The 24,012-nt window shown below is 47.9% G+C and overlaps 1 protein-coding gene and 1 non-coding gene across 3 annotated transcripts in view; one reads left to right on the top strand and one right to left on the bottom strand.

Moving 5' to 3' along the window:
- Micu1 (mitochondrial calcium uptake 1) overlaps positions 1 to 24,012 on the top strand; it is a 145,360-nt gene that overhangs the window by 88,963 nt on the left and 32,385 nt on the right. For both annotated transcript variants that reach the window (XM_052164221.1, XM_052164220.1), the window contains one exon: positions 22,796 to 22,933. In XM_052164221.1, coding sequence (XP_052020181.1) covers positions 22,796 to 22,933 — 138 coding nt within the window. The remainder of the gene's footprint in view (positions 1 to 22,795; positions 22,934 to 24,012) is intronic.
- On the bottom strand, positions 12,553 to 12,684 carry LOC127670260 (small nucleolar RNA SNORA17). Its single transcript, XR_007974502.1, has one exon. It is a non-coding gene; the product is annotated as a small nucleolar RNA SNORA17 (small nucleolar RNA).

Raw genomic sequence — 24,012 nt, 5'->3', positions numbered from 1 at the left:
GGAGGCTTAAAAGGGAAATAGTGCAAAGGGATCTAGATCTCTAGAAAGTTCTATCTTCCCATGCTGTATAGACTAGCAAAGGAGGGAGAACCTTTAAATAAAAGGTGTTTCTAGGTTTGCCATCCAGAAGAGGAGAGGTCAGGTGATGCCATGCGGTGACCCAGAAGAGGGACAGCTAGCTTCTTAGACAAGTGCCACGTTCTTTTGGACAACCCATGGCGGCCTCTTGAGGGCTGAGACTGCCACAGTGCCACAGTGCTTGAGTCAGGCTACAGCCTTGTCTGCTGGGCTTTGGCATTCAGCTAGGGGTACGTAACCGTGGTCAGGCAGTGATGGCAACTGTAGAGATAGGGTTGGAGGCTCAGCTAGAGGCCCACCAGTGGACGGCGTCTGTGGGCGTAGGGAACCCACATAAGGATGCCGAATGGACCTGAAGGACAGAAAGAAAGCCGGGGACAGAAATTCTTTTGTACAGAATGGAGAAGAGGAGGCAGAGAAGGGTGGGTCTCCGTGTGAGCACCCTGTGTCTGTCCACTGGGAGAGCCGGTGCAAGAGGAGGCGAGGCAGCTGTGAAGAGGCAGCGTGGGAAATGTGCTCAGCTTCAGTGCCACGTGCTTAGAGCAGCCTTCCTGGCCTCTCTGTCCATCCATCCATCCATCTAGCCACTCGTAGGGGTGGAGCACGTTAGTTGATTGTTTTCACAAGTTCACACGTGTACACTTTATGCTGACCCCACTCACCTCCCTCCTTCCCCACCATCCCTAACCACAAGTCTCTGTTGAACATTCACATTTCTTCACTCTGTTTTGTGACCCACCAAGATTAGCCAGGGGCCATCTATGTGACCATGGGTTAGGCACCTTCCATTGGCACAGAGCACACAACTAAACTGCACGTGTTCTCTCCCAGAGCCTACCCAGGAGCTCGGATGTATTTGTGAGGATTGTTGCTTTGTGTATGTGTGTCTTACCTGTGTATATGTCCATGCATTAAACACGTATGTGCCTAGTGCCTTTAGGGCCAGAAGAAGAAGAAATCAGATTCCCTGCAGCTAGAGTTATAGACATTTTCGAGCTATCCTGTGGGTGCTGGGAATTGAACCTAGGTCTCTGGGAAGAACAACTGGTGCTCTTAACCACTGAGCTGACTCTGTAGCCCCAGTGTTTGTGGGTTTATATCACTGTGTAACCCGAACTCTTCTTAAACTTGTGGTAGTGCTCATATGCTGGTCTCCCAAACGCCTAAGACATCTATTTAAAACTGGTCTCCACCCAACCCCTGTCCACCCACGCATCAGGCAGCAGATTGTCTGGCTTGTTCACCTTTTCATCCCTTAGACCATGTTTAGCATAGAATAGGCACAAGATAAATGAATGCAAATAGAACTATCTACTAGAATAACTGGTGTACAAGAGTGATTTTTGTATTTTTTGGTAGGCTTAAATTTTAACTTTACCTCTAGGATATTGGAAACTGTGCTAGCTCGTTTTATATCGTCTTGGTACAGGCTAGACTAATTTGTGGAGAGGGAACCCTAATTGAGAAAATGCCCCCGCCAGATTGAGCTGTGATGCGTTTTCTTGATTAGTGACTGGGGCTGGTGATGGGGACGCAGCTCGCTGTAGTCCTAGCAGCTATAAGAAAGCAGACCGAGCAAGCCAGTACGCAGCACTCCTCCATGGCCTCTGCCCCAGTGCCTGGTCCAGGTTTCTGCCCTGTTTGAGTTCCTGCCCTGACTTCCTGATTATGGGTTGTGATAGCAAACTGAAAAGTAAAAGAAACCCTTTCCTCCCCGAGTTGCTTTTAGCCACGGTGTTTTCTCCCAACAGTGGGAGCCTAAGACAAGAGCCGTAATTGCTGTACAGACTGAAGTCATGCTGGCCTGTCAGGCGGACGCGGAAGCGCCAACGGTGTCCAGCTTCCGTCCCGCACATGCTCTGCGTCTGCCAGTTGATTGGCTATTTGCGCGTCAGCCCGGAGCTGAGCTGACCTCTCTCTGCTCCACAGAATGCCTGCCGCAGCCTGCTGATATGTCCTGCATGGCTTCTATTACTAAAAGCAGAAATAGGGGAAGAACTGGTGGCCTGGACTTCCTAGCATTCCTGTCCGTTCCTAGTCATTTGAGCTTTGCAGCTTTTAAATTTTGGAAGACAACCAGAAAATTGCCCGCTTTGCAGCCATTATGTTGATATTGTTTTTTAATGTCCTGGATGATTTCTAAGGTTTTTTTTACTCCGGAATTCTATGGTTCTGGGTGGAAGTAGATGCTTTGGCATGGGATATGGAGTCACAATCTTGAGCCTCTTCTTTTCTTCTTGTGACTTCTCCAGTTGATGACAGCTCTTCACATTTACAGAGATGCCAGAAATAACCCTCAGCATAATATGTTGTCAGTGATTTTCAGTATATTCGACTGAAAGAGTAAACGAGGTATTCGGCCTTCATTGCTCTGGAGGGTAGCAGTGCGAGCTAGAACGTGTTCAGGTCTCCATGCAGTACTTCGTGATGTGCAATATCAGAGAGTAGGGAATGGTGTGCGCCCCGCTGGACTCCAGCCACTCAGGAGGCTGGGTCCGAATTTTGTGGAGCCTGAGCAGCACAGTGAGACCCTATCTCCTAAGTAAAGTCACTCAAGGTTGTCCTGTGGCCTCCACGTGCACATGCGCACATGTATACCTGCGGGGGCACACACACACACACACACACACGAAAAAGTAAATATATTCATTTAACACTTGTTATTGTCCAAGGAAGTATCAGTGCTGCTGAGACCAGCTCTGCGTCCTGGTGGACCCACTAGTAGACAGCCCTGCTTACACTCATCTACCACACAGGAAATGAAATGGTTTTTAACACCTTACCTCCAAAGTCTAAGCACTAGGCCTGCATATTAGCTAACTGTTATTGTATGAGAAATCACCCTAATTAATCCGAAGTCAGGGACTTGCCGCATACATCAGCTAGAAAATTAATGAGCTATGTTGAGTTCATTGTGCTGGAAGATAAGAATCGATTGTTCTCCCTGCCTAAAACAGCACATATATCACAGAATCTCCAAGGGACTGGGATCCAGAGGCAGTCCGCCCGAGGCTTGACTGAGCCCCAGGCTCCTTTTGCAAGATCACTCACACAGCTGAAGGCTTTGCTTCCCCTCTCTGTGGGCCTCTTCATAGGGTCTCAGGATGTGGCAACAGCCTCTCACAGAGCTCAGACTGACCCTGGTCCACTGCAGGGAGGGGGACTACCCAAGCTTCTGAGTATTAGAAGCAGAATGTTGGAGGCCATCTTTGTACCTTTTCCCACCTTCCCAGGGTACGGGGTTGGCCTTAGGAGGGCCGAGCCCAGGCCTGACAGCTGCAGTCAGCCGCACCCTGCCTCCAGGGCTGCTGTGCTGTGCCCTTGGCCCCACCCCTGCTCTTGTCAGTAGTTTCTCTTCCTTCCTGGTGCTTTTACCTCAGATGCTCAGGGTCTCGGCAGTCCTCCCCTAGGTCTCATCCACTTTGAAAGTAGTGAGCAGAGAGGCGAGTTCCTTCACCCCCAGAGGACAGAGTCTGCTCGGTAGGAGTTAAGCACCGTGCGTTGTGAAAAGACCAGCAGTGCGTGCATATGGTCCAGACTGCCAACGCGCTTAGCATCCAGCCCGGCCCCTTCCTTCTTCCAGAACACGGTCTCCCTCGGCAGCCTTTGCATCCATTAGGAATACTGCCTCTAAATCTCAGTATGAGTCTCCCCCCTGCTACTAGGAATAGAGACTTGTAGAGACTAAGCAAGCCGCTGTTGTACTGCACACCTTGGTCTGTGGCCGCCATTTGCAACACATGCTTCAGGCATTGAAAACAAATGTCATTTCACAATTGTCTTAGTCAGGGTTTTACCGCTGTGGACAGACACCATGACCAAGGCAACTCCACATTTAATTGGGGCCGGCTTACAGGTTCAGAGCCTCGATCCATTATCATCAAGGCGGGAATATGGCAGCATCCGGGCAGGCATGGTACAGAAGGAGCTGAGAGTTCTCCATCTTCATCTGAAGGCTGCTAGCAGAATACTGGCTTCTAGACAGCTAGGGTGAGGGTCTAAAAGGCCACATCCACAGTGACACACCTACTCCAACAAGGCCACGCCTCCAAATAGTGCCACTTCGTGGGCCAAACATATACAAACCATCACAACAATCAAAGCAATAGTACATAGAAATTTCCATACTTTGTAATTCTGTCAATTTGAGGAATGTATCAAGATTACTTTACAATTATAGGTTTTTTTTTCCCCTGTAGTATTTTGTACCCAGTTTGGGAAATTCCTACCTTGACACCTTGATAATGCATTTAAAACCCAATAGATTCCTTTTTTAACTCCATGTTTGAGGAATTATACTCTGATAATGTGTGGAATATGATACCAAAAGTTACAAAAACGTGACCAAAAAACAACAACAACAACAATATAGTGTATCATTTAGTGACAGCCCACCAGGATGTCTGAATTATTTCTTTGGTATAGTGAATGCCAGTTTTTAAGTTAGAAGTTAGCTATTTGGTTATACTCTTGTATAATTTCTAGTTAGTCATCTAATGGAGGCCCTTAGGTATCTGGGATACCAACCCAAGCAGTTGGAACCAAGTGCCCATCAGGGATTCCTGTTGGCACACACCAACATAGATTTTTGTCATGGTATACCTAACATCGAGGCTAGATTTTAAAATTTGGGTCTGGAGTAACACTGCAGCTTTTCTTGTCAGCTACCGATCTCATCCTCTGCTTATTTCAAAGATCGCATGAGAGGCTTCTGTCTTTCTTTTCTCTACCAAGAAAGGTAGCGACATCTCACCAAGATTATCTTCAAGTTTGTCTGAGAGAATCTCGTGGCGTATACACAGATCTGATTCGCCTGTGTAGCTCACATCTAATAAACAGCTTTAGCGTCTTGACAGTTAGGATACCTGAGGGAGCCATCTCTCTGATTTCCCTCCTCCTACGTGTAGCCACGGGTGTGACGGGAGAGTGGTTTTACGTTCAGTTTCTGCCAGAGAAATAAACTGTGGAATTGCTTGATGAGGTGAGCGTGTGGCATCCATTTATCTGAATATGCACTCATTAACTGGCCGGAGCTAAACAGATTTTACATATGCATGGCCAGAAGGGCCCAGGAGCCCGCTCAGCATAACAAACTAGGTTCAGTCTGGAATAGTGGGACATAGCCTGCGAGGCCTTGCTACACCATCTAAAAGGCTCACTTTGCAGCCCTGGCTTGTGGTCCCCAGGGCCACAGCTGAAAGCACAGTACAAGCTATGTGGGCTACTGCTGAGCTGTGCTAAGTGTGCGCTCAACCCTGGGTACCAATAACTTTAAACACTTGACCTGCCTGCCTCCACGCGCCATCATTAGCTGGTAAATACCTGACAGAAACCAAGCGGCTTGTCCTCTCGTTGCCACGGTGACTTGATTTTAGTGTATTTAGTCTTCTGGTCCTGGGGGAAGGTCTTCATTAGCATCCTTTCTGCCTCCAGCTGTGTGACAGCCAGAGCAGAAAGGTGGGCAGGCCTTAGAGCTGTAGTGAAGCCAGGAATGACTGAGTGGTCTCCATCGCATGTGGCTCCTACAGCTCTTCAGACCAGATCCCTGTAGAGTGCCAGGAGGTCGTGGGCGTGGCTTCAGGAGTCACCACTGCCCTAGTTACCTTGAACTGGTCGTTCATATTGACATAGCAGCATAATAAGACCCCAAGAAGACACTGAAAGACCTTTGGATCAGAGGCAGTGTTATTCCATACGTAAGAACGTTCTTCTAGAACGAACAAAAGGAAAGTCTTTGAGAAAAAAAAATAGAATTACTTGACATCCTTTAGTAAAGGCTTCGAATTAACAGAAAGAATATGCAGCAGATACAGTCTTTCACGTTGTCAGTCATTCCTGAGAAATGCACGTGAAGCAGGAAGGAATCAGTACCATCAGTCCACAAGTTCTTACCGTCACCGTCAGGAGCACAACTCCAGCTCCCTGTGGTCTCGGCTTCGCCTCTTCCACGTGGTTCGCTTCACCTGCTCCCCATAGCCACTGTTGCCCTCCCTCAGTTCTCAAACCCTGAGCCCAGGCCTGGAGGCGCTGTATAACTGGACTTCTGCTGCGGCCGCCTCCTCCCCCTCCTTTTCTCCCTCCTCCTCTTCCCCTTCCCCCTCCTCCTCCCCCTCCTCCTCCTCCTCCCCTCCCCCTCCTCCTCTCCCTCCTCCCCCTCTTCCCCTTCTCCCTCCTCCTCCCCCTTCTCCTCCTATTCCACTTAAAGGTCTTCTGCTGTTGATTGCCTGAACTGCCCTTCCCCTTCCCCTGTCCCGCCTTCCTCTGTCCCCCTTTACCTTATTCCTTCTGTCAGAGGAGTTCAACTTCACTTCCTCATAGAGGCCGGGCCTGCTTCACCGCTCTCCCAACCCAAGAAGAGTCACATGTTTGATCCACATTTCCAAAGCATGATGTGCATGTCCCTCACATCACCCCGCTCTGCTTTGTAACCATGTAACTTTGTTAAAAGCCTGTCTGCAAAGACGTAGGAACCCTTGAGAGAGTCTTAGACTCGTCATTGCTGCCCAGGCGCCCAGCACAGCTGACAGGAACTGTACACGCATGCTCTGGGAAGAGCGTGGAGGAGCAGCATCTGGGGTGTGGCCCAGAGCCTAATGCAGATGGGCACACCCACAGGCACGCCCCCTTTCTAGAATCTTCTTGGCTCTCCCTCAGCTCTCGACAAGGATTTCTCCACAGATATGGCTAGAGGAAGCCCTGTTTGTCCTTTGTGGAAGCCGCGCCTCCCCTTGCCTTCATTAGGATGAACCCCTGTTTGGACCAATCAGACTTTCTCCACATTGCGAAGGGGGACAGCTGGCTCCTTCTAACAGGTGTGCTACAGCAGTTAAAAGCCACAGCTCCAAGGTAACGCCCTGCTGTCCCATCCCTGTGCCAACCCAAGAAGCACAGGTGGAAGAGGCTGACAGAAAACCAGGACTGCCAACCGCATAGGCTCAGGCGCTGTCTCCCCCACACACACTTGCACCCCTTTCCCATCTCGGGGCCACCTTCTTCTCCTGGGATTCAGAATTTCTTTTTTGCTGACGCCATCTTGTTTTGTTTTGTTTTGTTTTGATCATGTTTAGCTAAAAAGAAGCTTTTTAAAAGCAACTAGAGAAACTAAAAATAATCACCTCAAAGCAGGGAAGAAGGTTTTGTGGGATGCGGCCCCTGTGATCACAAACCTCTGTGGACTATACACAAACTTCAAAGACTTTCAAGTGCCCTGCAGACAGAATAATAGTTAGGAGAATGTTCGTTAGCCAATGACTTCTCACATGACCTGTTGCGTTTATAAAAAGATAAGGAGAGAGAATATGTTTGGTGGAGGTGTAGTCGGGTATGGGGGAAGGGGTGCCTCTGAGGGCCCACGCTGAGGCATCCCTTCCCCCTGAGGGACCAGCCACACAACGATATAGTATAGAATAGTTATTCAGGGCGTGGGGAGGGGCGTTGAGAGGGTAGTAGAGGCAGAGAAGAGTGGGGGAGAGGGAGAGAGAGAGAGGAGAGAAGTGGAGGTCAGCCCTGAGCACGTGGAGAGAGTGGAGGAGGGGCAAGAGGACAGAGAGGGAGCAGGAAGGCAAGAGCAAGAGGGAGCGGTCTGATTCAGACACACCTGGCTGTTGCCAGGCAACTGTGGGGCGGAGCTTAGACAGAATGCTAGCATGGCCTACCATATCAGCTTTTCCTTGGTCTTGTGAAGAGCTTGACTGGCCAATCATGGACAGCTGTACTAGGGCAAACTAGAGGACTAACACAGACAGACAGACAGACAGACAGACATCCTATGCATTCTTTTTTATTTTTATTTTTTCTGGCTCTTTTCACAATTGCCTTCATAAGGAGTCAGTGGCATCCGAGGGTGTGTCTCAGTGGGTAGAGCACTTGTCTGGCATGCCGGAAGTCTTGGTCCCAGAGGCCCAGGAGTGCTTGAGAGAGCACCTGGGCCTGCAGAAGACCCTGTCTCAAAAGGAAGGGGAGATAAAAAGATTATCTTCCTGTTCTCAGAGAAATAGTCCATACCTTCCTCTGCTTCCTCCGCCTCCTTCGTCCCTCCTCCTCCTCCTAGGGGTATATCATGAGGCCGAGACTTGTTCCACCTCACAGCCTGTTACTGCTTGGTAAATCTTGGCAATTTTTTGTCGTGGCTGTAATCAAGACAGTGATGTACATCCGTGTAAAAGACTTTAGAGCACCCCCAAGAGCGCGTGTAAGCTGTGTCTTAGTAAGTGTGCAGTCAGCGGGGGTCCTCTGTCAGTGGGGGCCCTAGCCGGTCTGCCTCTGTCAGAGTGCCGTGGACCACAGATGAGGGAGCAGATAGGGAGAGTTCATCGTCATTACCCTGCAACCCATTAATTTGGGCCCCCCTTGGAGTAAATGCAGGGCTTACAGTTTATTCTTACAGCCCCAGTTTCCATACCAAACGCCAGCTTTTAGAAAATGAGTTTAGGATTCAGCCTTTGATCCCATATGTAGTTCATGCAGGCTCCTGCGTGCGGAAGGAATCTCTGTGGGCATGGGGAAGAGGCAACTGTTACTTTCCTCTCAATCACTTTTCCTGTGTTGCCTCCTTAAATTTGCCCTTTGGTGACTCCACCCACACCCTGTTCATCCTCCATCCCGGCGCCCCCTCCCATCCCACTGGACCCTGAGCTTCACTAGGGTAGCCCGTGTGAGCATGCGCATGGGTAATTTACTGAAGCACAAGCAACTTACCAGTGACCACTGACGAAAGTGACTCACCCTGCGCCAGCAGCCGGCTGTCATCAGCTGCCCACAGCTCCTCAGCCAAGGGTGGGGCCGCATGAGTCCCTTCTCCATTATATGTCACCTTCTATGAAGATTGTAGCTGAAGGGAGGCTGGAGAGATGGCTCAGTGGTTAGGAACGCATGCTGTTCTTCTAGAGGACCTGAGTTCAGTTCACAACACCCACATCAGATGGCTTACAGCCACCTATAACTCTGGCTCCAAGGGATCAGGTGTCCTCTTTGGCTTCTGTGGACACATATAAACACACACACATACATACACACACACATACATCGTATGTTCACACAGATATACGTAAGCAAAAATAAGAATAAGATGGTGTTTTTCAGTGTAGCTGAAGATAACAGAAGCAAGTCTGATCGCAGATCCGTTGCTAATCCTGGTCTGCATGGCAGCTAATGTCCACTGAGCTCTTTGTGAGGCTGACTACTACCACACTTCAGCAAAAACCAAAGCACAGACATTGGAAGGATGCACCATCATCTTATCACAGAGAAAGAAAACACTGACAAAAGTGCTTTCACCACGTCAGCTTTTGCCCCCATCAGTAAAGATCAAGCCTGCAATACTCTAGTCTTAGACTTCTAGTACGTGGCGTTCTTATCGGACACAAAAGGGAAATGCAAGTAAGTGAACTAATAAATTGAACTTCCCCTCCTTGGAGGGCCAGCACCTCTGGCTGTTTTGTTCTGAATCGTCCCATCAGCCTCCTCACATCCATTGTCCTATCAGCCGTCATGGCATTGGTGATATAGCAGTTTGAAAAGAAAATTCTGCAGTTATCTGGGATTTCCTCCTAAGCTATTGGGACCCATTCTGCAAACTTTGACTTGTTTCTGCAGGCAGAGACAGCAATGGTACAGTTGCTCTCTGTTCGGTAACAATCTTAGGTAGTCTACTGATTTCAAAGATACTAGAATTCAGGGCTGGGCAATGGCCCCACAGTTAAGAGCCTTCTCTTCCCAGCTCCCAAGTCAGGCAGCCCACAAGCACCTGAACAACAGCTCTGAGGGATCTAACACCCTCTGCTGGGCTGTGGAAACACTCACATTACCAACATAGTTTGGTGGTGGTGGTGGTGGTGGTGGTGGTGGTGGTGGTTGTGGTGAAGATGTGGCATGTTTACCACTGTAGTTGGCAGCATGATCTGGGAGAGTAGGACCTAACTATGAGGTGAACTAAGGATTCATGCAATAGCCAATTTTATTCAGAGCATCAGACAATTTTTATTCTGAGTGTTAAGAATCATGTGAATGAAGTGTATAGTCACAAGGACAAGCCTCTCGTGTTTTCCACAGAGGCACATGAATAATAACTACACTTAGGAGGGGCATGAAGACACATGCCAAAAAACAGTTGTGTGTTTTGAAGAAACCGAGGTCACAAGACTCTAGTTTTGTTGCAGTTTTCTAAAAAGCACTCAGAATTCTCATTCAACTCTGTTCTTGGACTGTGTTCTGGCAGTGGCTCAGCAGTTAAAAGTGTGTCCTACAAAGGACCTGAGTTCAGGTTCCAGCACCCATATCAGGTGACTTACAACCACCTAGAACTCCAGCTCCAGGGTATCAAATGCCTTCTGCACATATACGCGCACATGTACACACACATACGTGTACATGCATGCATGCACACACACAAATCTCAAAAGAATAATTCTTAAAATGTAAAAGACTAACTCGAGGGTGCTGTAAACACAGCTCGGTGATACCTCCTGAGTCATAAGGCCCTGGATTCAGTTCCCAGCAATATAAAGCAAAAGGGCTCAGACCCTCCTGGGCTATCTAGTGAGATCCAATCTCAAAAATGAAGTAAATTAAAATCTGAGACAAGATCAATTGTTGCCTGTGCCCTGGACAGCTCTCTGCCTGACCCTAACTGCCCTTGGGGGTTTGGGGTGAGGTGGCACAGAGTCAACAACACAGACTCTGGGAGCAGGTGAGCTGCAGTTAAGTTCTCAGAACTCTGCTGCAAGCTCCTTTAATACCCTCCTCCCCTGCCCCATTGGTCCCAAGAAAGCGGCTCTTCTAAACAGCAGTTCCTGATTGGCTGGCATTGTTTGCACCGGCAATTCTTGCTCTCTCAGGCAGACCTCAATTAGGTCCTCCTGCAGGAGATGCTTTTGCAACTGCACAGCCCCAGGGTTTATATAGAGGCAGCCGTGCTGTTCCTGCTGCAATCAATGGAGATAATTTGGCACGTTTAAGTTTCATAGTAATCCCAAGAGAAAGATAACTGTCATTTTACCCACGTTATAAATGACATAACCAAGGCTTGAAAGGGTTAAACAGCTTGCCTGGAGGTGCACAGTTGGTATTTGTCCAAGGGAGAAAAAAAATAGAGTCCCTCTGACTGCCAAGGCTATTTTCCTACTGCCATGTTATATTGGATTCACTTCTGTAACAGACAAGCAATACCTTTGAAGTGGATGCTGGAGGGAAAGCCTGATCCTTCCACAAAAGAGAATATGGGCTGCAGAAAAGTATTTTCCTGAGGGTACCAGTTTCAGAGACTAAATAAAAGGACTCCCACGAATCTAGATCCTGAGACTCAGCTTTCTAACTTAGAGGAAAGGTCTTTCTGTTTTGATCACACTATTCTTACTTCCCTCTGAGGCACAGGGCTGTGCATCTCTCCTTGTGTGGATTGTATAAAAGTTGATGACGTGGTAGTTTTCTAATAGCAAGTGGCAGAAAACACAGAACTTTGCTGATGGATTCTTTTGGTCCTCACTTTAATGAATAAATGTACCTGCCAGTCTTGCCTAATTTATCACTCCAGCCTGCCTCCAGATCTCAGTACAAATTGTTTTGGCTTGCATAGAACTGCCATTCCGCCCACGAGCTCCTGTGAGCTTGTCGCTGTACTTGGCTGTTTGTAGTGTTTCTTCCGATCTTGCTGGATGTGAAGTGACCTAGCAAAAGCAAGCTGTCCTTCCTAGCCAGATTCCTAGGCATCTCCTCCAAGCTTTAGGTGCTACTTCAAGATCCTCCCCTGACCCTTAAGAACGGATGCCAATTCTAAGGAAGCTGTACCCTGTCCCCTTAGGCCTTCTGCAAAGTGTGTCTTAGTTGCCCATTTAGTAATAAATTGGTAGGTAAATTGTCTAAATGAGGCAGAGACTCATTCAACCAAAATTATTTAATAAGCACATGCTATGTGACCCAGCACCGTGTGTAACCAAGCAAATAATATAATCACAGACTTTTCCTTCAAGAAGTACATGATACTGGGCTGAGAGATGGCTTAGTAGGTTAAGTGCTTGCTACGAAAGCACACGGACCAGAGCTCAGGTCTCTGGAGCCCACATACAGCCAGCCATAGCATGCTGATAACCCCAGCACTCCTAAAGGGGGATGGAAAGTCAAGTCCGAGTGGTTGAGTCAAGCAAATCCCCAGGAGCCCTGGAGCCAGCTAGCATGCCAGATGCAGCAGAAAACAGGAGACCCTGTGGAAAACAAGCCAGGACCACCACCTAAGGGTATCCTCTGACACCCCTTACCCCATACGTGTGTGCAAGTACACACACACACACACACACACACATCACATCACATAAAATAAAAGAATTTTTTAAGCAGTATATAATGAGAAATTCAGGCACCATTAACAAAAAAAGGCCTATCACAGCACAGAATATACTCTTCTGTTATATCAGACAGGCACGTCCAACATCTTGACGTTGGCACAACATTATTTTGGGTTCCCCCCCCCTCCCCCCGGGGAGTGTTAGGCTGCTAATCATTCAGATGTATGCAGGTCAGAACACTGAGTGCAGACACAGCCTCTCTCCTCTCTGCCACCTACTGACAAACATGTGACATAGCAGCCACACCTGGAACACCTCTAGGTACAGCTGTGACTTATTGTTATCTGCCGAATTTAGGCTCAGGAACCACACAAGCAAGTTACGAGAAAAAAAAAATACAAAAATACCTCATGTTCTCAGTAAGCTGACAGTTTTGTGTTGGGATGCATTCCTACCTATCCCAGTAAGCAACAGTTTGGACACACCCAGTAGGCCTTACCTGTTATAAGAGCTCAGAAAAGTCCAGAAAGCTGACTGTGGTGTTTGGGGTCATTAGTAGAGCCTTAAGGTTCACGGAAGGACAGGGTTTATACAAGCAGATGAAGCAGGGGGCAACCCCAGACAGGAAAAATGACAAGAAGAAAAATTACCCAAGTCCTTAGCATAAAACAAACCTTCCTCCAGAGTCACAAGTTATTCCAAGTCCTGTCACGACTGATGAACGAACGCCTCCTTTGGAACAGAGTCTAAAGGTGCCTGGGTTCTCCTGGCTGCAGCCGGTGGCTCTTACATTTTTATTTCATTGTTTGGAGAAACCGTCAGGCATGTGGGCAGCACAGGGGGGACCCTGCTGTGTGTGTCAGTGGGGTGGGCTGACCCACGCCCAGATGGGGCCCACTGAGAGTGTATGCATTTCCATCAGAGGGCTATGTATTCTGACCTAACACAGGTTCTCTCCCTCTGTTGGTAAGAAATCTTTGTGTCTTTCCCAAAGGTTGCTTCTTAAACGTATTTGGCTTTAGGGGCATGGAGGTAGGGTAGTAATAATATTTCTCTTCCATGTTTTCCTTTGTTAGTTTTCTCTACCATTATTACTTCTTAATTCTTGCGTTGGAATGAAGCAATGCCCCAGCAGTTAAGAGCACGGACTCTCTTCCAGAGGAGGCAGGTTCAATTCCCAGCACCCACATGGCAACTCACAACTGTCTATAACTCAAGTACCAGAGGTTCTGACACCCTCACATAGACATACATGCAGGCAAAGCACCAATGCACTTGAAATTAAAATTAAACAACAACAATAAAAATCATAACCATACTGGGTGATGGTGGCCCAAGCACTTGAGAGGCAGAGGCAGGTAGACCTCTGTGAGTTCGAGGACAGCCAGGGCTACACAGAGAAACCCTGTAAAATAAATAAATAACCAGGGCTACACAGAGAAACCCTGTAAAATAAATAAATAAAATGTATTGCATATCCAGTAAAGAACAGGCCAGATCACTAGCTAGCTCACATACGTAACGGATGCACCGTTGGCCGCACTAGGGTGAAGCTACCGTATTTTCACCCTGGCTCCTTCCCAAGGCTCTGTCTATAGAAAGATGGACTCGGGAAAGCACATGGGCCTCAGTCTCCGGCAGAGCGCTCCCCGCTACAGTTAGTCCTTGGCTCTTACCTCCTGAAATAGGAGCATTGCTGTTTCTGCCCCCGCCCCATCCCCAGCAGTCTTTCTATTTCCATATTCCTGTGATCTCAACATGAAAGGGAAAGTGTCCTTGAACTCTGAGTAACATCGGCCCTCTCAGATCTCACAGGACTATAGAGTGCAGAGCTAGGGAGCTTTCGTGTTATGGGAAGCAGAAATCGCCTATAACATCCACTGCTTGCTGAAAGTCATCTTAAAGGGGAAAGTCCCCATATTCTTCAGCAGTTTCATGGAAAAACATTGACTTCACAACGCACAGCAGCTCCTTTCGTGAGGCTGTTGATCAGGTTCTTGGAAGACCAGCGCTGTGGTAGGAGGCTGACGTGTGAGGGCTGCTGTATGGAGGTCACACATCTAGCATGGGAGCACTGAGTGCTTCAAGCCTACAGTTGAAATCACCTGAGTCCCTGCAGTCTCAGAGCCTCCCTCTGGAGGTCGAGACTCTTCCTGACTCTTCCAGACATCCTTTCCTTTGAAAGCATCTCTTTCCTAACGCCACACGGATGCACAGTTGAACAGAAGGCAGGTGAACTGGCCTAGAGTCACCCAGGACTCTTCCTTCAGGAGAGGAAGCCTCATTAATTAGGCTCATGTGATACTTAAAGGATAGTTAAAATTCCCAGCCGCTCAGCGAGGCATGGTGGCCATGCCTCTAATCCCAGGAGGCAGAGGCACAATCTGTCTGAGTTGGAGACAAGCTAGGTCTACAGAGTGTGTTCCAGGACAGCCAGAGCTACAAAGTGAGATCCTGTCTTCAAAAAAAAAAAAAGAGGTGGGGAGGGGGACACGGCAGACTGCAAAATTTTAAAAACTGTAACTATTAATCTGCTTTTTTATATTACTATTTTTCTCTTCATTTAAGACAGTTTCGTTTAGCTCAAAATAACCTATGTTGCATAGCCAAGGATAACCTTTAATGCTCTCCTTCCTGTCTGTACCTCCCTACAGGCTAGGACAGTAGGTACCACATGACTGTCATATCCGATTTATAGAGCTGAAGACCGGGGCATCATGTGCTTGGCAACGTTACCACATCATCAGCCTTTCTTCCCCACCTTGGTTTTTGTTTGGGGGGAGGGGGTGGGGTGTTTATTCTTTAGGACAGAGTCTTTTTACATAATCCGAGCTGCCCTGGAACTCTCCATGAGCTAAAGTCAGCTGGAGCCTCTCGCCTCAGGCTCCAAATGCAGCATCAAAGCTGTAAAACGTGACCTGCTCCTCGTTCAGGGAGCTAATCATTGTCATTAAACTCCATATCTTATAGTATTTTAGGTGAGGCTTCCTGTTCAAATTACCGAGGTCTTCAGTAAGATCTAGAAGGTCACACCTGGAATCCCTGCTTTCCAGGTGTGAGATAGGAGGATTAAAAGATCAGGGCCAACCTGGTCTGTGGAAGGAAAGTTTGGGCAATAGAGTCAGACTTTGTCTCAAACAAAGGAAACTATAGAAACTAATATAGTTTCTTAGCTTACCAGGAAAGAGTTCTTCGGCATAACCAGTTCTTTAAAAAAAGAAAAAAAAATCTCTATATGTAGCTGTAATGAAGACATAAAACAGATCTAAACAAAAGTTAAAAGGTGGTCCAACTGAGCAAAAACTTTACCACCCTTTAACAAAAGGCAAACACTCATATTAATATCACTGTCCCTATGTTTGTAGGTTTGGGTGTTTTGCCTGCATGTATACAGTCTGCATACCACATGTGGCTGTCAGACTGACAGTCAGCCCTTTCCTGGTCTGGCTAATGATTAGGACTCATGATTCAGGCAAGTGGTTTGGTCACAGCCCCAGTTTCCCTCCTTCCAGTCGTGTTAGGGTTCAGAATCGCCACACAAACCGTAGGAATACCAATCTCTGTTAAGCAAGAATAGTTTCTTGACTGCACACCTTAATACCGGTCAGACCGGGGACATAGCTCAGAATTGTCTGAACTATGACAGCAGACATCTTTTTCTGTCAGCTTATAAAAAAAAAAAAATCACAAGGAGCTCAAACGCAGGTGCAGGAAGTGCCGCCCAGTGGTCAGCTCTGACTCAAGCCATTTTAGACACAACCGTTCATATTGACCTTTAACTTGATGAGTCGTACGTAAAGCTTTGTGGAATTTCCTAAGATTAGCAACCCTCATGTGCAGAGCATACAAAACAGAACAGGGATGTCCGTGGTCAGCATGACCCTGCTCTGAGCCAAGTCACTTCTCCGTGTCAGTGACTGGCAGGCGCGTTGCAGCAAGAGTATGAAATAGCTGGGACAAAATGGCTACAGCTATGCTTTGGGGGCGGGGGTGGGGTCAGACCTCAACAATCCACTTGGGCAGGTCTTAAATCCTCAGGCTCAGTGAGTGCTCTTCCGTCCTCAACCTCCCGTGTAGTGAGGACTATAGGAGCATACCACATTTCCCAGGCTAAACAAAACAGCCGCAAAAGACAAGGTTTGCCCTGGAACACTGTGGGAACCAGGCTGGCCTCAAACTCAGAGGTCTGCCTGCCTCTGCCTCCTCAGTGCTGGGTCTAAAGGCACGAGCCACCATGCCCAGCCCCACACCTTGAATGCTGGAATTAAAGGTATTAAAGATATTTGCCACTTGGCTACAGCTAAACCAGTAAGTCTTTAAAAAAGTCTTAAGATTTGGAATTGAAAAGTATAGTTTAGGCCGGGGCATGTCATGTAGAGATAAAATAATTTCCCAGCATGCACAAGCACCCAGCACCCCCCCCCAAAAAAACAAAACAAACAAACAAAAAAACCGAGAAGTCTGGCAGTTTAGCTAATACTCTCATGGCCAGAGTCGAATGGGATCATCCATCCGGTTAGCCCTTGCTGAGCGCTGAGCTATGTTGCTGCATTCCAGACTGCAGGCCTTCTTTCTCAGCTTGCCAGAAGACAACCCTGAGCGAGGCAGTAAAGATTCCTCTTGTGTTTAGAGACACCCATCCGTTACATAAACAGATTTCAACTCAAATTTAGAATACGTCACGACAGCCGGGCGGTGGTGGCGCACACCTGTAATCCCAGCACTCTGGGAGGCAGAGGCAGGCAGATTTCTGAGTTCAAGGCCAGCCTGGTCTACAGAGTGAGTTCTAGGACAGCCAGGGCTATACAGAGAAACCCTGTCTCGAAAAAAAAAAAAATCCAAAATACCAAAAAAAAAAAAAAAAAAAAAAAGAATATGTCACGACTCCTGGAAGAGGAGGGTTCCCATGGAGAATGGCGCCTGTAATCCTTTTTCCTTTTCATGAACTAGTGGTATGAAACTCCAGACAGAAATAACAGCGAGTGGCCCTGCCTTCTATCCCACTGAAAAGCACAGATGTGCATGGCTCAGTGGCCCGAGGTCACTGTGGCCCGAGGTCACCGTGCTTCTGGCTCTGTGCGATTCAAAAGCTGGGAAAGGTCTGAGGAGGCCCGCCATTCTGAGACACGGGTCTAAGGGAGGGGTCTGCAGAAGTTGTTACTGTGCAGAACACACAGCTTTCCGCGTCCCAGGGTGTGGGACCCGGCAAAGCCTTTGCTGAGCGATGGTGCACTTTCACACGCTCATTTCTTTCTCCATCTAGTCTTTTCAGCCTTATTTTTTGGCCCTCGTAATAAAGTATATTTTCTTCTCTCCCTAGCTTTTCATCTTCCTCAGATGGATGGACGGACGGACGGACGGATGGATGGATGGATGGATGGATGGATGGATGGAAAGAAGGATGGATGGGTGGGTGGATGAATGGATGGATGGATGGATGGATGGATGGATGGATGGACGGACGGACAGGTGGATGGATGGAAAGAAGGATGGATGGATAGATGGACGGATGGACAGATGGATGGATGGATGAACGGATGGATGGATGGATGGACAGACGGATGGACGGATGGATGGATGAACGGATGGATGGGTGGGTGGATGGATGGAAAGAAGGATGGATGATGGATGGATGGATGGATGGAAAGGAGGATGGGTGGATGGATGGATGGATAGATGGATGGATGGACAGATGGACAGATAGGTGGATGGATGGATGGATGGAAAGAAGGATGGGTGGATGGATGGATGGACAGATGGGTGGATGGATGGATGGATGGATGGATAGATGGATGGATGGACAGATGGGTGGGTGGATGGATGGATGGAAAGAAGGATGGGTGGATGGAAAGAAGGATGGGTGGAAAGGATAGATGGAAAGAAGGATGGATGGATGGATGGATGGATGGATGGATGGATGGATGGATGGATGGATGGAAAGAAGGATGGGTGGATGGAAAGAAGGATGGGTGGAAAGGATGGATGGAAAAAAGGATGGATGGATGGATGGGTGGATGGATGGAAAGAAGGATGGGTGGATGGGTAGATAGACAGACAGCAGACAGACAGACAGATAGATGTATATTATCTGTCCTTCCAAGAAGCTAGCCCTCCTCTCACCGAGGAGCAAGAGTGGGGAAAAAAGGTACACTGTGTTTAGAAAGCCAGGAAAAATCTTTCAGCAGTCACTGCCTTCTCTTTCCTGGCCCTTCCCTGCAGCCCTGTACCCCCTGGGGGTCAGTAGGGAGACAGCCTGAATGCAGTTGAGAATGTGGCCCTAGCTGCATAGGAAGCTGCAGGCCTGGGAAACTCGGGAAGGCAGCAGAGATGGCCAGCGATGCCACAGTACTAAGTAAAATGGAATTCCTTAGTTGTCACTGAAGCAGAACTTAAGGGACCCCAGCTTAAGTGGAGCATGCGTTTGCCAAGTCGTGCAAGCCTGTAATTCAGCCGGCTTCCAAGATACACAGATGTTTTCTGCATTGTGATAATTTCACAATAACCTGTGTTTCCTTGAGGCCCTTGGTGACCTGGAGGACTGATGACATGCCTGCAGCACTCCAAGGGCACATCTGCAGGATTGTCAGGACTTAATCTTTGTGGTGGTTTGGAAAGGAGTAGCCCCATAGACTCGTGTGTATGATGCTTGGCCCATAGGGAGTGGCACTATTAGGAGGTGTGGCCTTGTTGAAGGAAGTGTGTCACTGTGTAGGAGGGCTCTGAGGTCATCTACGCTCAAGCTCCGCCCAGTGTGGTGCACAGCTGCCTCTGCTGCCTGCAGATCAAGATGGAGATCCCTCAGCACCTTGTCTGTCCACACACCACCATACACCGCACCAGCGATGATAATAAACTAAACCTATGAAACTGTAAGCCAGCCTCAATTAAATGTTTGCCTTTTTAAGATTTTCATGGCTGGGCAGTGGTGGCGCATGCCTTTAATCCCAACACTTAGGAGGCAGAGGCAGGAGGATTTCTGAATTTGAGGCCAATCTGGTCTACAGAGTGAGTTCCAGAGCTACACGGAGAAACCCTGTCTCGGGGAAAAAAAAATTGCCATGGTCAAAGTGTCTCTTCACAGCAATAGAAACCCTAACTAAGACAGAATACCACATAGGAGTCAGGCACGGCTTACTTAGAGGACTGAGGCAGCAGGATCGTGAGTTTGAGGCCAGTTTGGGCTGCAAAGTGAGACTATGTCAAAAAATAATTGTACACATGATCTCTCCAGCCCACGTAACATCTATCCATAGCACTTGATATTTTTAAGCTGGTAGATCCCTGAAATGCAGTCCTCAAAATTCCCAAACCTTCACTTAGTAGGTCTTCAACTTTAAAATGTTGAGGAAGTAGAATGTTTGTGTCTGTTAGCAGTTTTAAGTGTGAAACACCTACCACCAAGACCTCAGAAACTAACAGGTTTCTGGGGCTGTAACTCAATGTTGAGAACTTGCCTGGCTTGCACAGGAGCCTGATCCTCTGCAGCGTGAAAAACCTCATTAGGTAGGTAATCTTACCTCAGAAGACCCGGTAGGCTAAACAGAGATGCTCTCTGTCCAAAGTGAAATCATAGAGTTCTGAAGTCGGCCAGACTGCAGAAAGGACAAATATTGGCATTTAACCTTTTTGGTTCTAATTTCTTGATAATAGTGGAACATGTTACCAAAAGCCAAGTTTGTGTCTTCAAACACTCGTAAAAATGCTAATTTGAGCATTGAAATTGCTACTTGAGGCTCTCCCCTAGAAACTGCCCTTGAAACACAACAGAAGTGTGTTTGTACCTTTAGAGGGAGGAAACTGAAGCCTTTCCATGAACCCTGTGCAAGCCAGCCACTGTCAGGTTTACAAACAAGAAGCTTTGCAACTTGGAATCTGCCTTGTTCCACCCTGGTGGGGAGTTCCAGAGAGGGAAGCGTGGATGGCCAGACCCGTAAAGGCTCGCCCAAAGAGCCGGGCTACAGCTCCGGTTAAGAATCTGCCTGTAAATGATTCTGTCCGGCCAGCTCCGGCTCAGGCATCTGGACCTACTGGAAACCTGCTTTAAACAGTGCGAAAAGTTGCCCACTTGCAGAATTTTTATCAGTTCCTCCATTTTGTTTCAGGACGGCAAATTGAGCCATAAATCAAATTTAAATCGAATGCCCCAAAACTTTGGGCTTTGTCAGAAATTAATCAGTTCCGTGTAAGTGGTGGAGTGACAGATGGGAACTCCTGTGGGCCCGAGTGGGCGAGGAGGTGCCCCCTGTGTTGGTGATGGTGATGCCTTTGCAGGGGCTTTTCCTTCACCCCACTGTCAGCCCCCATCCCTCCCTCCCCCGGCTGCTGTAGCTTATTCAGAATACCAGGGCGCTGCCCTGAAGGTTGCAGAGAAGGAGGGGATTTCGTGAACCCCGATGGGCTGCATCTGCCAACACGGCTGAGTCTCTTGCATGTTGCCTCAGGCTTCGTGTTTGCAAAGCTCCACCGACCTGACAAAGATTCAAATGAAAGAGTGTGCAGGGGAGCATCCTGGGCGCGGCGCATGCTCCGTAGAGAGTTGTTATTGTGGTGGAGTTCTTGTGCCTTGTATGCTCTGTGGCTCGTGAGGGAGGAAACAAGACTGGAAAGAACCCACTCTTGGCTATTCCCCTTTTTGTCACTGTCTTCCATGTGTCGTCTGCCCAGCAGAGGTCCCTAAGGACTCCTTCCTTCCCATGTCACACGGTGGCTAACATGGTGCCGGACAAGTAGAAGACGTTGGGGAAATGCTTGTTGGCATGAGCTTACTTAGTAGCATCTGACATCTGGGAATTTCCTCTGAGGGGAACAGATCAGCCCTGCCATGCAGGAGGTGAAGACATTCTGCCATCCCCCTGCCCTTTTGGCCCCTACTTGGCCACTAGGCCTATAGCCGCCATGTTACATGTGGAAATTATATAATCTCAGTCAGGGGCTTCTACCCAGCCTTTGATCATTCAGTTCCCAGATAAAAGACATACAACTTTTATTATTATAGTAAGCCTTAATCAGCATTAGAGCAGGCCAGATACCCACCCTCTAAGCTATTAGAGTCTATTTCCCCATTAATAACCCTGAGTTCTATTCGCCATGTTTCTTCTGAGCTTAACTTCAGTTGGCCAGTACTCGTGACCATGCTTCCATAGCTCACCTAACCCAGGGCATCTTCCTCCCCTCCCCCTCCCCCTCCCCCTCCCCCCTCCCACTCCCCCTCTGGCAAGGTCTCCTTGGAGCCCAAGCCTGGGAACTCCAAGCCCCACCTACATCAGTTCTGTCCAGCTATAGGCTATAGGCATCTTTATTGACCAATCGGGAGTAACTTGGGCAGTTGAATAGTGTCCCTCAGGTCTATGTGCAGATGCCCTCATCCTTTGGGGAAATGAGGTCTTGGGGACCAGTGTTTAGTATTAAATACATAGCAAAAAGCCAGGCAATGGTGGTGTGTGCCTTTAATCCCAGCACTTGGGAGGCAGAGGCAGGCGGATTTCTGAGTTCGAGGCCAGCCTGATCTACAGAGTGAGTTCCAGGACAGCCAGGGCTACACACAGAAACCCTGTCTCGAAAAACCAAAAAAGCAAAAAAGCAAAAAAAAAAAAAAAACAAAAAAAACAAAAAAAAAAAAACAAAAAAACCACCATAGCAAAAGACCAGACCTCAACCTTACATGTTACATATTACAGAGAATTAACATTGCGACTGGGACCAAGAGTGCCTCCTTGTCTCTATTTCTAAATGAAATCTTAATGTTCTAATAAGCTCAGATTAACTTGAGGTTCTTTCTCTCGTTACATATTTCTCTTAAGCTGTATTGAAATCCTATCATTCAGTTATCCTTTTTGAGAAAACTTGTAAATTACATTACTCTTGTTTCAAATCCTTTGAGATGAACTGGATTTTTGCGTAAGTGTGATTGATAAGTTTGAAATCGTTTTTAAGTCTTCTCTGAGAAGCAAGGTCACAGGTGATCTTAGAGAGTGGTTATTACTTTTAATGTATGAAATCCCTGCACTCAGGAGGCAGAGGCAGGCAGGGCTCTGTGAGTTTGAGGCCAGCCTGGTCCGCATGCTGAGTTCCAGGCCAGCCAGGGCTACACAGTGAAAGCCTGTCTAAAAAGAAGAAAAGTGAAAATTTTGTGAATTTTTATAGAGTTTTAAAATTGGCCCTCTTCTCTCAAGAAGGCTCCTGAACCGGGGAGGGGGGGGGCTTTGTTTGTTCTAGGTTTAACTGTTTGGTTTTATTATTATTATTGGCACATCTTAATAACTCAGAGTAATGAGCTTCATCGTGATAATATGACAAATGCACATAGGCAGTTGTGCTTTATCAGTGAGGAACTGAGGCCCAGATGCATCTCTCCCCTCAAACACAGTTGATCATCCTGCAGTCCACACCAAAACACCTTCCGTGTAACTCCCGGAACGCTCTGTCTGCTTCCTACCCAGTTTGAACGCCATGACCCGGTAGATGGGAGAATCTCCGAGAGGCAGTTCGGGGGCATGCTGCTGGCCTACAGCGGAGTGCAGTCCAAGAAGCTGACCACCATGCAGAGACAGCTGAAGAAGCACTTCAAAGACGGAAAGGTAGGTTGCCTCGGATACGGGGAGAAATGAAACCATGGGAACCTCTGGTTATTGCAGAGATATCAGTTAATAATGAGAACATGCCGTGAACTGTTCAGGAATGAATACATCTCTCAGACCTAAGGTCTGAAGAGAGAAAAATAATGAACAGTAAGCAGAGAACAGGAGAGACGGTCGAGTAACCCCAGGGCTCTTGGTCAAACACAGGTGGCTCCATGTACTGGGATTAAGGAGCATTAAAAGAAAAATTAATTTGGGTGGGAAGAAAGATAGTGTTCTGTTGTAGATGCCTTGAATCTAAAATAACTATAGGCTGTCCACGTGGAGATGATCACAAGGCAGCCCAGTACCCACCTCTACCTCAGAGCTCTGAGACAGGTATGGTGATCACTGACCCTCCAAGCCATGAGAAGCCGAGAGATCTCCTGAGGAGTCTTGCACAGAATGAAAACGATGGACCAGAGGCAGACTCCACTGAACCATGATTTCCAGAAGTCGGGGGAAGGACTTACTCGGTCTGCTTTGTATGGCTGACAAACACCATGACCAAAAGCATCTTGGAGAGGAAAGGATGCAGCAAGCTTACAGGTTGTGATTCCTCGTCAGAGGAAGCCAAGGCGGGAACCTGCAGGCAGGAACTGAGGCAGAGACCACGGAAGGAGGCTGCTTACTGGCTTGCTCAGCCTGCTTTCTTATACAGTGAGGACCACTTGCCCAGCTATGGCATCACCCACAGAGATTAATAATCGATTAATAATCAATCTTGCATTGATTATTAATCAAGAAAATGCCCCCACCAGACTTGCCTCCAGGCCAGTTAGTTGAGGTTCCATCGTCTCTGACGACACTAGCTTATGCCACGTTGACGGTAATTAATGCACAAGGACACAACCTTTGAGCTGAAAATCAGCAGACCTGGCGCGTAGGAGGAGTTGATCGGGAGCTAGTATGGCTGGAGCATCCCAGACCAAGGATAGCTATGGTCAGAGAGGCATAGAAGGACCTAGACCTCACTCAGAACAGGGAGAGGGTGCGGAAGGCTTAAAGATGAAGTGACAGGGCTGGTTATTTGTGTAAAG

Source organism: Apodemus sylvaticus, chromosome 19, assembly GCF_947179515.1.
Source record: "Apodemus sylvaticus chromosome 19, mApoSyl1.1, whole genome shotgun sequence".
Lineage (NCBI taxonomy): Eukaryota > Metazoa > Chordata > Mammalia > Rodentia > Muridae > Apodemus > Apodemus sylvaticus.
The sequence above is the reverse complement of the archived record's forward strand: the minus strand, read 5'-3'. Positions and strand labels throughout refer to the sequence as shown.